Source organism: Pecten maximus, chromosome 16, assembly GCF_902652985.1.
Source record: "Pecten maximus chromosome 16, xPecMax1.1, whole genome shotgun sequence".
In the NCBI taxonomy this organism is placed as follows: Eukaryota; Metazoa; Mollusca; class Bivalvia; order Pectinida; family Pectinidae; genus Pecten; species Pecten maximus.
Window position 1 is genome coordinate 31,007,226 of NC_047030.1, and position 15,957 is coordinate 31,023,182.

The 15,957-nt window shown below is 37.2% G+C and overlaps 1 protein-coding gene across 2 annotated transcripts; it reads left to right on the forward strand.

Annotated features, from left to right (window-relative positions):
- Positions 1-447: 447 nt before the first annotated feature.
- LOC117345064 lies at positions 448-6,895 on the forward strand. 2 transcript variants are annotated; one of them, XM_033908006.1, is made up of 6 exons: positions 448-601; positions 1,169-2,015; positions 2,475-2,529; positions 3,023-3,355; positions 4,505-4,789; positions 5,487-6,895. In XM_033908006.1, exons 2-6 carry the CDS (start codon positions 1,662-1,664, stop codon positions 5,510-5,512), a joined length of 1,053 nt encoding a protein of 350 aa, XP_033763897.1. In that variant the 5' UTR covers positions 448-601; positions 1,169-1,661; the 3' UTR covers positions 5,513-6,895. The 2 variants fall into 2 exon arrangements, with proteins under 2 accessions (XP_033763897.1, XP_033763898.1); XM_033908007.1 differs by having other exon boundaries at positions 3,026-3,355.
- The last annotated feature ends 9,062 nt before the right edge of the window (positions 6,896-15,957 follow it).

A 15,957-nucleotide genomic window follows, 5' to 3' on the forward strand; every position in this document is an offset into this window, starting at 1 on the left:
AAAAAATGTTTGAAATGCAAGAAAAAGGTTTTTTATTTAAATATTTAAATATTACTTTCTCAATAGATTTAAACACTACTGGTCATAGCGTCATTGATGTAAAATAATATTTTGCTGAAAAAATGTCAGCTTCATTTATTATCTAATTACTAACGATATCGATACCATTTTTGGCTTCATATGCAATTATAATGCATATCATTTTAATATATGACTATGGAAGATTATGGATTCATGTGTTATTGCTGTTTCTACTTATTCCTTCTTACTTAGAACACAAGAGAAAAAACTCTTGAGACTATTAAGGCCACTATTAAATCAAGGGATTCCAATATTGCACGGATCTTTGAAGAACACGTGGTAGATGTGATCTACATTAGCAACCAAGATTTTGTGATCCAGTGTACGAGAGGCTATGGGAAACCATCCTAAAGTGTGCTCCTTATCAGGCACAATGGGGACAGCTTTTACCAGGAGATTGGATTGCATTGGAGCATGATTTAATGACCATGAAAAGTAGAGGCGTAAAGGTCATGACCATAGAGGATATCAAGAAACGCGCTGAGGCCATGGCCGTGACTGAAGTGGAAGCGTTTCTACGGTTCGTATGCGTTTGTATGGTATTGCGTTTGGATGAGCGTGTACATTTTTCGGCATAGCCGTATGATTTTCTTTTGGTCCCGGATATGACGCGATAGGTGGCGTTACTGGTCAAGATGAAGTATGTGATTGGTCAATGTAGTGGTAAATGCAAAATGCAGATATACAGTTAAAAATGAAACAAAATTAAGATTGAATGCAAGCTAAATAAGTGGATGTATCTATTCAATTGACATATTTATAAAATTATATTCCTGATTCAAATGCACTCTTGTTATCACCAAAAATGATTCAAACCGATATAATGTTGTTATCCGTGCTGAAACGCATTTATTGATTAGTTCGTTAATTTATTTCACCAGCAGTTTTATACTATAACCACCAGCATTAAAACTATGCCGTTTATCTTTTTTAAAGATATTTCTTGTTTCTTTTATTTCGGAAAATCGCGATATACTGCTGTCTGACTTCGACAATTTGGTTCCTGAAAATATCTTTTATAATCCGAGTGTTTGGGAAAAGAACAAATATAGTTGCTTAAAACATATTTTTTTTTTCTATCCAATAGTTATCTTCATTCTGCGAGAAATATCCTGACATTCCCAACAGATTCTCACCAGGATATGCCTGCCGACTTGAAGGTGATCTTGGATCCAGAATGGATGATAAAGGCATTCCGACTCATCGTCACCGAAATCAAATACCATATAAAACATTTGGGAGAAGCAGACCCGTTTTTGAAGGAGTACCAACGAACTCGTCGATTAAAGAGGGCCTTCATCGACCATGTTTGGAAAAAAGAAGAAGCAGACAAATTTTCGGAAAACAGTAGTACACTTCTCTACTACATTGAGAGATCAGAATTGATCGTAAAGCCGCTCCCAAGAGACGATGAGACAAACGATAATGTCGATACCTACATCGTACCATCATTGCTTCAAGACAAAGGCGATACTAGTTTCGTGAGATCGTACCTGCAAAAAAGAAGAAATCAGATGACATCAACACTCTGCATCTAGTTTGAGAGCCAATTCATACCAGACGCAGTCTTTGACAAGTTTATGGCTTCTCTACTTTACCGGTTTGAAGTGGTTTCCCACAGCAATGACGACCTTCTTCTACAGCGTGGGCTGGTTTGTCTTGTTTTGACAGCTGATATAAACATGGTGGTCCATTGCAAAGATAACATGATCAAAGCGACATTGTTCTCGGAGAAGCAGCTAAAGTCAGCACAAAGACAAGCAATCCAGATAAGGACTGTTTTTAAACATTTGCTGGAGTCGACTCTTCAACGAAATGACCAAGGCCATCTGAAATACAGCGAACACCTAGAAAGGGATTTCGAAATTTCAACAGAAGAAGCCGCATCTATTACAACAAGAGCGGAAAAGGAGTTCTGGTTTGGCGATCTCAAGGTATGAAATACTTACGTTTCTTCTTCATAATTTTTTCCCTGGAAACATTAAATAATGATAATATCTTGGTTCGTGTATCTGAAAAGTTAAATTATAAAATTCCTATAAGGAAGAAACAGCTGTTTCGTTCAGTTTTATATTCGTTTGTTCGTTATATGCTGTCTGAGATTTAGATTCAATGGTGCTATTGATTTTACAGCCCGACTGTACAATTATATTGATTACCAATAGGTTCCCACGTAAATGAAAACTTTTTTTATTATTCAGCATTTCCAAAGTACAAAAATCAGGTTATCAGTATTTTTTAGATGTTAACAAACATCTTCTTTCAAGAGTAGTGAAGTTACTTATTTGCTTCTAAATTTCCATCATACCTTTAACCTCTGGATGAATAATTTATTGTGAAGAATCTATGTCGTAATGTGAATGACACATTTTTTATTTTATTGTTTAACTTAGGTATCACGGAGAAAACGAGACGATTCACATGAGGTGACACGGAGAAAGCAAGCTGGTACGTATGTCAATGGATTATTATAATGAAAAATAAGCAGAAGATATCTTCATTACCCTCTGTACACTGAATTATTATTAAATACCCGACTGAAATATATATTCAAAAATGATGAATACTGTTAGATAGTTTGTTTATTACTTGCTAATAATGGGCAATTTTTATTTTGAGATGGTATTGGTGTTTATGTACTGTGTAAATCACCTTTTTTCTGACTTGCTATTTCTCTTGATTTCGACTAAGGTGTTTGTACCACGTATTTATTTGTATTTCATTTCTTAATTGACTAAAGACGAAAACTAATTTAACAAAGTCTTACCACCGCCTTATCCACTTTTCCAGAACGTGTATAGTTAGTATATTTCAAAATTTAAATTAATAGGAGTTTTTCACTTAAGTGTATGTTTTGCTAGCTTTGTCTATGTGAAAGTAAAAGAGGTGTTATTGCGGATAATAGTACTGACGAAATGAGACCATAAACTATCTTTTTTAGAAGAAGTGTCTAGCTCTCACGCTCAGGAGGGACTAACATTGAAGCAGTTCAGTCGAATTGCAAGACATATCAGTGCCAGTTCGTACCAAATATTCTTCATTGAGCTTGGCATGGAGGCAAAGACTATCGACCAAGTTCGTCACGAGAACCGTGGATTGGATGTTCGTTCATGGATGACACGGATGCTGATACGATGGCGCAACGATCCCGACACCGCTGAAGAAGCTACATTGGGATGCATTGTTGACGCCATGAACGCCATTTCACTAGAGACAGCTGATATGATTTCTGATCTTGCTCCAAAACCAATTTATGAAGAAGAAACGAAAGTTGGTGAGTGTAGCTTATTTTGTCTGCTGGCTGTCAAATATAACGCATGAAATACAAGCAGTGATAATATCAATGAAGTCACCTTACCGAAGATTTTCACGGATGAAAATGACATTATTCGTTTAATATATCAAATTTTCTGATAACTTTTCCTAGATACCTTTGTTGAAAAAACATGAAACAACCTTTCAGTTACACCTATTCTCCTTGGGTCTGTAAAGGTTTGAATATACATCGCTAATTGTATGAGAGTCAAGTGTACTACCGATCAACAAAAATTAGCCGTACTTTATATATAGTGTAAGGACAACAATGGATCAATTGAATCCATCTAAAAATGTAGGTTGTGTTTCTGGTCCTTCCGGATCCAAACGGCACTTGAGAAACGTAGTTAACTGGAAGAGCGGACGGAACCAGGAGAAAGCCACTTACGCACGGGATGTGATGAACATTTGAAACAGCTGAAAGATTGGAAAGTGAATAGTGTAACAAGTGTCGCCTGTGTCGGGAAGGATCGGAAACACAATCTCAGTTCATTAATTTTACTTGTTGCAAGCTATACAAAACTATTGTCACCCCCCCCCCCCCCCCCCCCCCCCCCCCTCTCTCTCTCTCTCTCTCCTCCTGCCTGTCTCTCATTCTCTCTCTCTTTTTCCATCCCTAATAAAATATAACCTTTTTTTTTTTTATAAGAAAGACAATTCATAAATCATCTTTTGTTTATCATATTGTTGAATATTTGTACATATCATCATGTGACCACTGTATATTATCATATGTCATTTATGCGGGAAAGGTCATCAATAAGTTGGCAAAACTTACCGACCAATCCCTTTGTCATTTTATGTCAATAAAATATGTTTAAACTAAAAATTAGCTGTAAACTCTCGCAATGTTTGAAATTTATGCGATTTTCACGGAAGAAGGAAGTAATCAGTAAATATCTCTTCAATAAAGGATGTTTGAATTTCCGTTTTTGTCAGAAACTGCTTCACTCCAACCCATCATATTCCGGAAGTCTGACACTCAGACATGGTGTGATGGAAACAGATATCTCGGTTTTTTTGTTTTTTTTTTTTTGGTTTTTTTTTTTTTTTCTTCAAAATTTCAAAAATGATCCATAAATAATACATTATTGTTGTTGATTTACAGCTGAATTGGTGCAGCGTTCAAAAGTGCCACTTCGTTGTCTAGTGGAGGCAGAGATCCCGGAAGTAGCACGACTTATTGGGAAGATGTATGTGGTTTTCTTCATAGAACTAGATCTGTCCAACGAGTCTATCGAGGAGGCGGAAGTGAATTACACCGGAAATGTGTTAAAAATGAAGGAACAGCTTCTGTCGGAATGGTTAAGTCAAGAAACTGATGGTGCATATGTGGTTCGACTAGTCATGGCATTTAAGGAATTACGCCAACTCGACTCCAGAGCCTTAATTGGTAAAGTTTGTTAAATCAGTGCCCTATCACCTGTAGATCTCTGAATTCATCATCCATTATTCAAATGAGACAAAATTCTACCCATGCATGTTTCAAGCACCAGTTATGCATCCAAAGACACCACTGTCCTTTATTTTATTAATAGCTTTCATGGTTGATTGCACATTCTCAGCAGGTATTGAAACTGTCCAATATTAACCCAAAGAGTGGAGTGTTTGAAGTACGATATAAGCATCAAACTACTAATTATGTAAAATATTGAAATTTCCAGCTTGTATACACCGATTTTGTAATATTCACCGAAAGATAGTATTTTTGAAATTAGGTTTAAGGGGCATTGCCATGTGCAATAGCCGATACCATCACGTGAAGGTAAGGAAACAATTTATCTTTCATGAAATGAGAATACTGCAGCCCCGTGAACACCGACAAATTATGTAGTAACTTATAATGAAAACGACAAATTTCACTTTTGCCATATTTCCCCATTATTTTATCCGCTATTAACGTCGGCGAATGACCAGTTTTATGTGAAAACGTTTCTATGCACGTTTGTTTTCGGAATAACATATTTTCACCTAATGGTGTCGGTCTTTGCATTCGGCAATACCCCTTAAATCAATAAAATTAGAATTATTGAAGGTTGCTTTTGTAAATATATGGGCCCTGACATTCCGTTATGTTTTTTTATTTTCAGATGTGCTGAAGAAAACACCCGCCTAGGTAATGTCTGCACCCCGATCTGATTAAAATACAGATCATCTGTATTCTAATCAGATTGATCTTCATTCGTGTAAGATGTGGTGTTGTAACTGTAAAATGAATGGGAACGGTTCGTCATCCATGGATTTCTGTCATTCATGTTAATATCTTAAGCAGTACTCGGAGAGTTACAGCACTTGTTTCCCGGGTTTGTAGCCTGGTGAACAGATAATGTCATTTTGAGGCGGCCTCTTCTTGGAATAACGACATGGTTACCTCATCGAACAACACAGATGTGACCATTTGAATAATATCCCAACCATTTTGGTTAAAACACTTTGACCACGGACACATCCTCATAGAGTTTTCTGGTGTCTTAGCGAACTTGTTTGATGAAAAAGTGAACTTAAATAAGTTCAAAGCGATTTTAGACTTCAAACCATTATATTATAACCAACTTTTTTTTGTTGAAATATTTTATTTTCTAAAGTTAATTGCATATGAACAGCTATATGAATATACATTAAGTGTTGCTTATGAAAGCTAAAGGGTAAAATTCCATGATGTACGCGATACATGAAATGGAATGATATTGTACACTTGCGTGTATCTAAGTGAATGATGTAATGTACAAGTGTGTGTAAAAGGAAATGATATTGTGCACTTGCGTTGATTTAAGTGAATTATGTAATCAGGGTAACATGTACATGTGTGTAAGAGAATTATTTTATGCACACGCATATGTTGATCTATCTAAAAATGACCGATGAAATATACATTTGACATTTGCATAGCTGTTATTATGATTACGCGTGTATTTAGTGATTGATAGTCTCTGCAAGGATGAGCGAACGTCAATGATATGGGTGGGTGCGCGAAGGTGGAAGTGATATCAATGTATATTATCATGCTATAGTTACAGGATAGCAATATCTCCAAATCATGTATTTTGTTTGTATGTTTTGTATCCATGTTCACCTGTGGGCCGTAAGACCCTTGGAATAAAACTGAATTGAATTGAATTGAATGAACGCGATACCGGGACGCGAACACAAGCTCTAGAGCGGTAGAACTTGATATCAGAACGCGAACACAAGCTCGAGAGCGGTAGAACTTGATATCAGGACGCGAACACAAGCTCGAGAGCGGTAGAACTTGATATCAGGACGCGAACACAAGCTCTAGAGCGGTAGAACTTGATATCAGGACGCGAACACAAGCTCTAGAGCGGTAGAACTTGATATCAGGACGCGAACACAAGCTCGAGAGCGGTAGAACTTGATATCTTGACTATTGGCGTCCGGATTATCAACGGCTCGGTTGTTCTGTGAAATGTAATCAATAAGTGTACCATATGTTTTTTGAGTCTATGTTGATATATATTAAAAAAACAATATAACTTTACTTGTATTTGTCTCTATAAATATATTTTTTTGGTAACAAGATATTCCAGCAGACACAATAGGTCACCAATGGAGACAAATTGAAGTCCATTCTTAGTCGGGATATTTGAATGCGAGGATGAATCAAAGACATTCCGGGTTTTTTGTTTTTGTTTGTTTGTTTGTTTGTTTGTTTTTGTTGTTTGTGTAGTGAACTAGGAAATAGACAAGTTTTATATGTTACAACTTATGTGTCAAAGTTACCTAGAGTAGTTAAAGCTATAGTCAGCCAAATCTATTCGAGTTGCTTCCCTTAGATCAGTAGTTAATTAACCCGTTTTAGGTTTACACCCTTCATTCTATATCAAGGTAAAATATAACCAAACGGTAGCACCTGAAAGTCAGTCGTTATTAGGTATCACACGGTCCGTGGGACTAGTGGTCAGTGCCTAGGGCTGTAATTAGAAATGACGTTATGGGGTGTAGATACGCCCATATTTCGGGGTAAAGGTCAATTGACCACATCGTCAATTTATACATATTAATTAACTCTCAGGGGATATAAAAAGACTTGCGCGTTTTGCATAAGGAGTTCTCGGGTAGTTTTTAGTCTAAACGGACTTAGTGCCGTTTGGATGTACATAATTAGGGTATAAATATGTAGACTTAGATTTGTTTAAATTTGTGTGATCTGTTAAGTGTGAATGCGCCGGCGATAGTGTGGAAGATGGATGAAACTTCATTGGATTGTATTGTACCTTCGGGATTTTCCTGTGGATTAATAAATATAAGTAAACTTTATATTCTGTGTTGAATTATGTTTATCGCACCACAGCCATCCCAAAAAGAACTTTCACGTCCCGTGTTTATGGAGAGCGGACGTTACATTTGTTTGTTTGTTTGTTTGCTTTTTTGACAAACCTATTATTTCATTGCTATGTTGCATATTTGAAAAATCAACATAACCTGACATGCTTACTAAATGTTTTTGTTATCAATCACAGTTACTTCCCTTTGCACGTAAAACCACTGAAGACTTGGGCCGTTTGGTCCAAACGGTTAGACCACTTGGACTGGCGTTGTTCGTTTATGAAATAAAAACGGACCTGGTGATTTTATATTGTTTTCAGACGAGTCTTGACAAAGGCTCCCAAGGCCTGTGTTAACATTTGCACGTCCGTCAAGGTATATGTTTGAAATATTACATTTAAAAACTGACGAACCGGTTTGTCCGCATAAACGAAAAGGCCCCTGGTAAAATAATGCTGGGAAAAACAAAAAACAAACAAAAGACAAATATATCAAATGTATAGATTTACGCTTGTTTGTTTGGCTGTTTGTTTTTATCGTCTCGTGAACAACCAGGGTCATTTTAAAGTTGGGTCTCCTTGTAGTAGTTGGTGACTACCTCACTGAACAACACATGGTAGGCCCGTTGTATGTCATCAAGTGCAAATAAGGGAAAATATCCAGCCCAAGGACACAACCACGACAGTACAAACCGGTTTTTTCTCAGACTTCCGAGTAACGCCAACCGGCACGGGTTGGGAGCGTCAAAGTGTGCGATTGTGTTTATTAGACGTGAATTATTGTTATTCTTTGTACATGTATTATTGATGCGCCTATGAGACGTAAGGCTCTCGGCAAAATAAAGAATCTGATAAAGAATCTGAGCGTCAGAGCTGTCGCGCCAACATACATTTATGAAGAGACACTTGAAAATATAACAGGGGAATATGGAGACACCACTTCGTCTCACACTGGAAAATATAACAGGGGAAATGGAGACACCACTTCGTCTCACACTGGAAAATATAACAGGGGAATGTGGAGACACCACTTCGTCTCACACTGGAAAATATAACAGGGGAAATGGAGACACCACTTCGTCTCACACTGGAAAATATAACAGGGGAAATGGAGACACCACTTCGTCTCACACTGGAAAATATAACAGGGGAATGTGGAGACACCACTTCGTCTCACACTGGAAAATATAACAGGGGAAATGGAGACACCACTTCGTCTCACACTGGAAAATATAACAGGGGAAATGGAGACACCACTTCGTCTCACACTGGAAAATATAACAGGGGAATGTGGAGACACCACTTCGTCTCACACTGGAAAATATAACAGGGGAAATGGAGACACCACTTCGTCTCACACTGGAAAATATAACAGGGGAATATGGAGACACCACTTCGTCTCACACTGGAAAATATAACAGGGGAATATGGAGACACCGCTTCGTCTCACACTGGAAAATATAACAGGGGAATATGGAGACACGACTTCGTCTCACACTGGAAAATATAACAGGGGGATGTGGAGACACCACTTCGTCTCACACTGGAAAATTTAATATATTTTCAGTAAGATCGACTTGTGGGCCACATACCTTTCCCCATTATATTTCGCCTGATAACGACAGGGACATTTCTGTGAAGGCTTGTCGCCTTTATCAACACTATGTTTTCATGATTAGAATGTATTATATTGTTAAAATTATATTTGTTGTTGCAGTAAATGACACTTTAATAATACAGTATTAATTGTTCGATTTTTTGTTCTTTATGGTTTTTTTTTTATGTATTCACGTTGACATTTCTGTCAATTCTTTAGAGAGAGAAGATATAATTAGGATGTAGAATTATTTAGAATAATTATAGCCTTGAAGAGTCAGTAAAACTAAGAAACAAACAGCTGAGAAATGTCGGGGCGAAAAGACGAGAATTAAAGTTTGTTAATTCTCGTCTTTTCGGGGCGAAAAGACGAAACAACGAAATGGCACAAATCAGCCACCGTAGAATATAAAGACCAACCAACCTTCCGGGAAATATAGACATTTCTTCAGTGCAGCCCACGTGATCGCGTATGTACGTGCATAACGTTATCCATACGTCAACGACGCGACGACCTTTAATGCCAGGATATTAAATTCAAATAACATTGGGATCCAGAAGATAATTAGGGCAACACTTGTTTGATGGATGGGGTTAACTGCCATCGTGTAGATTTAACGATGATTAAATAAAATCTCTGTCGGCACAGATCTGGAAATCCTACGCAGGAGTATTTGTTTTTAGAATGAGGGCACACGCATCACCTTCGATTTAACGTAGGACATTTCAACGCTCGAATATTGTTATTTGATAAATATATATATATATGTAACAGTTTTCGTTTAGTAGATGTTTCTCAGGTCCTACGACTGGGTTCCGTGTGTGCTATACAACTATATACACCCCGGTATGTATCTCCAGCGTGACATTGCAAAAGACAATCAACGAGCAGATATATTCACTTATATATTTATTTACACGAAAGGAATACAACAATACAAAATAACAAAAACCCACACAACGGATTACCAGAAGAAGGTTCACGGCACCAGTGGAAAAGTTCAAGGAGTAGTAGTGTGCAGCCAGCCGGGATCGAACCTGCGACCCTCGGCTTACTGGTCCGCCGCTCTACCGACTGAGCTAAAGGAAAATTCCTCCTAGCCGGAAGCTAGAAGGCGACCATACAACTATATACAGTATTTACAATTAAAACCCGGCCTGCTACACTACTCCCTCCTTCAAACGTGTTCGCCCCCGAACACACCAACCCAGGTTCTCTCTCCAAGGAAGCCTCTTGCTTTCACTTGGAGTGGTCTGCGCCACCGATGTTCAAGTTCAAGGAGTAGTAGTGTGCAGCCAGCCGGGATCGAACCCGCGACCCTCGGCTTACTGGTCCGCCGCTCTACCGACTGAGCTAAAGGAAAATTCCCCTAGCCGGAAGCTAGAAGGCGACCAAACAACTATGTACAGTATTTACAATTACCCAACACAATCCCTCCTTCGGTATCTCATGGTAACAGGGTTGCCACTTCAGGTACGTCAGGACCGCGGGGTAGCCACTTCCGGTACTTCTGGGCCACAGGATGGCTACTTTCGGTACCTCATGACTGGAGATTTATCCTCCTTTGTTACCTCAGGACCGCAGGGTTATCCCCCTTGGTATATCTCCGGACCGTGGGATTTCCCCATTCAAGTACTTCGAGACCGTGGGCTTACCCCCTTCTGTGCCCCGCCGCGGGGTTACCCCATCGGTACCTCAGGACCGTGGGGTCGCGTGTTCTGAATCAAGACAGAAATCTACATAAAGCTCGGGAAATCGACAACTGTAATCACGTTCGGAAACGTGAGGTGACAGGCACCGTTTGTTTATACGATCTCTGACGAGATAATTTGAAATGGACCTCGGTATTCAGATGGGAGCAAGCGCTGTCTGATGTGACAATATGCCTTGCCTCCATACGGAATTGAACCGGCAGTCACAATTTGCTTACTGAATGAATTCCATTCGGAACGAAATAACTGATAAATATACATGTACGTCTACGTAATTCCAGAAAACAATAGCATCAGAAAACATTTGCAATTCCTTGAAAATGAATATTGAAATTGGCGATTCTTAAAAATCGTGTCATACATTTCCAACACAAAAATGCTGATAAAGCTTTGATACATTCAGAGCGGTTCCGGGAGAGTGTTTCTTGGCTTTCATGGCTTCTTTACAATAGGATCCCTATGGAACTACATTTCATTGAAGGAAACGATTCTTGACAACGAAAAATACGAATAGGGATGCTACATGATTATTTCCTTGACCTTGTCAAAGGAAACGAAGCGCGGCAATTAACGGTACGGTTAAAGGGAAGCTACATCGTTATTACCTTGATCTTGCCAAATTAAACGAACATGACAACTAATGGTATGGTTATAAGGAAAATACATCAATTTAACCTTGACCTTGTCAAAAGCATCGGGATGTGTATGTCGTATCAAAGGAGCTAAAATGGTTTCTGAAAATCTGCACAAGTTTGACTTGAGAATGTTTGAAAAATGGTTTTCTGCTACCCGAACAAAAACTTTGCTGTTTGCCTTTCAACAATTAAACAACTACAGTTTAATTACCTATATACCAATTATATAACTATTCCTCACAGTCCCAAGCCGAAAAATAGTTTTAACTAGAAGGAATGATACCAAAGTGTTCAAGTGTCCAGTCAGTAACTGTTTTGATCAGAGAGCTAGGTAAATAGGCATGTTCTGTTGTGATGGCGCCAGGAAATAGTTCTGAAAACTATAGCCCGGTGTTATTATTTTCTTCTGTTTTTTCGGGAACATCGGGTTTTATTCTCCTTCGTTCTCCATACAAATAATTTTCATATATGTTCATAATTAGTTGTCGTTTTTCTCAGTTTTAAGTTAGAATTATGATTAGTTTTTACATCATATTATCTCCCTTTGCGGCAAAAATATATCTCCCTCGGTCTAGGACAAAAATATCTACTGTCTTAAAACCGGGGGAAAATATAAATGTGTCAATGCATAACATTATAGATCGGAAATTTATGCCCCAGAGTTCCTCACGGAAAAAGGCACGCGCAGCAATGCACGAGACTGCTGGGATTGTGGTAAAATAGGAAGACATTCACACATATTTATTACACTCTCAATCTGTAAACAAGAGCTTTGACACCTACTCATTACAAAAATGATCATTAACACTTAGATATAGAATGACTTTATATAATTAGAAATAATTAATCGTTTGTGTAATCCGCGTGACAATGAGTAGGATGGCACCATTGTCTCGAGAGAGTCATACAATACTTTTTGAAGCAAAATTCACACAAACTGCCTTTGAAATCGTGAATATGCTCATGTTTAGGCAGCTAACTTTAACATGTGATCGAGTTCGCCTCCTCCGTGGCAGTTTTATGTTGTCAAAAATCTCTTAAGAATTTCAGACAATTCATTGACGTGTGCAAATGTAGAAATGGATTTATTTTGTAATCTTAAAAAGTAAATCGAGGAGAAAAATATCTGATGCATAATTATTATATCGTAAGCTATAGAATTAAACAAAAGGAAGAACTGCGATCGCAAAAATTAACAAGCATAATTTATTAGCTACGCTCTATCAACATTTTGATGAAAAAGATCGAAGCGACAATTTTGGGGATTAGTACCAATCATTTAGATCACAATGCCGTGAATAGAATCAGTTTACCGTTTGTAGAATCGTATATAGTCTATTAATTGCCTTAATTAATTTGAATATTTAATTGATATCTGATTCTGAATTTAAAAAAAAAAAAAAAAAAAAAATGATATTTGTCTTCACTTCTCACTTTCGTATTCATGAGTCATATGTGTGACATCGGCGAGAACATTCAATTTTCAATTTCTTTATTGACCTCGAGCTTTACAGCTCATCAGTACAAACATGTATAGCAATTCATACACTGTTCAGTTGGCGGGCACTGAATGATAGCAGTGTAGTACAAACAAAATAAATTGGGTAGAGAATGGACAATTCAAAATTAGGCAATATACATTAAATCATACTTTTTCGTATTTGTTTAGCATAATATATATGTTTACGCAGCATTGATAAATCTTTGAAATTAGTTGTACATATTAATTGGTTGAACTTGAATACAAATGGGTTTTTTTCCAGTATTACTTTTTAATACATCTTGATCTTAGGGTTTGAAAGACAATTTAAAATTAACAGAAAGTGATACTCGTCTTCTAAGTCGCCAGAGCTACAAACTCTACACTGACGTTCATTTCTTGCAATATTTCGATAACGTCCTGTTTCACTATGGAGGGTATGTGCCGATAGACGAATTCTAGTCAAAGCAGTTTATTACGTTTTGGGATGTTTTTACATAAATAATATTGTAGTGAGATATCACCTACTAAATGTCTATACAAATTACTTTTTGAGGAACTATCTAATATTTTATACTTGCCTTGTCTTGCAATAACAAAAAGACTTTGTTTGATACATGACAAATCGATAGAAGCATTAATATTGTTTTGAATTATATTAACCACATTTCACCTAAGCCAAGTGAAAAAGTTTATCTTTGACAAAAGTCCCCCGGTTAAAAACATTATTCCTTTTTGGCATATACATTAGTTCCATCTACGCAGCTTTGAGAATACAGTTATTAGTGTTTAATAGCTTAAACCAATACTTAATCAAATTGTAATGCTGGGTATATACAATTGGAAATATACCACAGTTCGAAAAAAACATAACAGTGCATGTTGATTTTTTAACATGTAATATCCTTTTACAAAATTCAAGTTGTATCTTTTCAATGTCAATAGCCTTGCAGGCACCTCATACTTCAGATGCATAGCATAGTATACATTTCACATATGTATCAAACAGGTTTACAAGTGTAACACAGTTCAATTGCATAGAATTCCATTTGAAAACAGTGCACATACAGCTTTTCGCCCTTGATCAGATAGCTGTTTTTGTAGTTGGTTAAACTTATTGTTGAATCTAAAAACAACCCCCAAATATGTGAACTGGTTAACGACTTGGAGCTGCTCACCATTATAAAACCACTTATCATCTTTTCGTAAATTGCGACTTTTTCTAAAAATAACTATTTTCGTTTTTTCCACATTTACAGTTAGACTCCAAGTTTGAGAATACATGTAGTTTCGAAGTTTATCCAACATATTTTGTAAGTCACTCACAGTTTCAGCTAGCAAGACCAAATCATCAGCATACATCATTAGAAAAAGGCTTAACTCTCCAAACTGGTAATCTTGGCTTCAGATTCGATAAAATAATTTTCAAAATAATTTATGTATAGGGAAAACATAATTGGCGACATAATTTTGCCTTGGGCTCGGCCCATATTATTAACAAAAAAAATCTGAACATCTCCAATTAAGGGTAACACATGATTTCACCTGACTATACATTGATTTAATTGTTTTAAGTAATGTTGTGTGGTAGACCACGACTGGAGTCACGTGTTCGTTTGTGTGGTTGAATACGAACGGGAGTCACGTGTGCATGTGTGTGGTAGACCACGACTGGAGTCACGTGTTCGTTTGTGTGGTTGAATACGAACAGGAGTCACGTATGCATGTGTGTGGTAGACCAGGAACTGGAGTCACGTGTTCGTTTGTGTGGTAGACTACAGAACATGTGACAATATAGATTTATGCTTTATACTTTGTGAAGAGGAACTGACTTTATACGAATTTCTGCTTATTACGAAGTAAGATAAAGTCCCCAAATTAAGCTCAACCTTATTTGCTTTTAAATAAAAAAAACCCCACAGTTTTCGGCAATAAAATAAAAACTATTTCCTCTATTTCCCAGGTTTCGTTATAAACAAATTTCTTTAATGAATCATTACATTACATTGTAAGAGATCTCAGCGCATGTGGAGACGAAACTTCCGGACGTTTCGTTTCAATTGATCGATTATAATGTCTAAATAGTGTAAACGGAACAGTAAAGTACGCATGTTTTTTTCTCCACCGGAAATGACCACTAGCGTGCGAGACACTTCAATCAAGGATTCAGACAGCTCATTAGCTGGAGTGTGCGTGGAGCATGGAAAGGTCACAAGTTGACGACCTTGGAATAAAAGTGTCGTGGAGGAAAGAGATATTGATCAAACAGTTTTATGTACAGCCAAGCTGCGTCACCATGGTTACCAGACGCCGAGAACGTGGGTCGCGGACTGTAAAGATGTAGACGAAAGTATCGATCTAATGTCCAGGACTGTATTACATATTGCTTACTCAGCTTCATAAGTCTGACACCTCAAATCATTTAAAAGCAATATCTACTCTACATATCTTAAAATTACAACAAATAACTGTTAATATCTTAGAGTTGTTTGTTTGAATTTAGGTAACTGAAAAGTGCCACTTTTTCATTTCGTTTCTTTCTCTATGCATTTTCCTTGAATGAAAAAATAAAATAAATGCCATTCTCGACAAAGACTAATGATAAATATTTAGGGTTAAAGATTAGTCATCATCTTTAGATAAAGTTTTCTGCAGAATACATTAGTCTTTTCCTTATGACGATAATATATCTGAAATCTTTTCAAGTTCACCATGCTTCAAGCACCGTGTTGAACCCGAATGTGTAGACAGATACATCTATATTTGGTTGAATTTGGTCTGGCCCTGGCGAAACATCGGTAACATGGGGAATATGAATCGTAATCTAAATTCCTAGACAAATGACAGCAAA

What these genes read in the sequence shown, in the direction of transcription:
- LOC117345064 (XM_033908006.1), top strand. Translation starts at nt 1,662, where the DNA reads ATGGCTTCTCTACTTTACCGGTTTGAAGTGGTTTCCCACAGCAATGAC. An exon ending in GACACGGAGAAAGCAAGCTG is followed by an intron (nt 2,530 to 3,022) that starts GTACGTATGTCA and finishes TATCTTTTTTAG; the next exon opens with AAGAAGTGTCTAGCTCTCAC. An exon ending in CGACTCCAGAGCCTTAATTG is followed by an intron (nt 4,790 to 5,486) that starts GTAAAGTTTGTT and finishes TTTTATTTTCAG; the next exon opens with ATGTGCTGAAGAAAACACCC.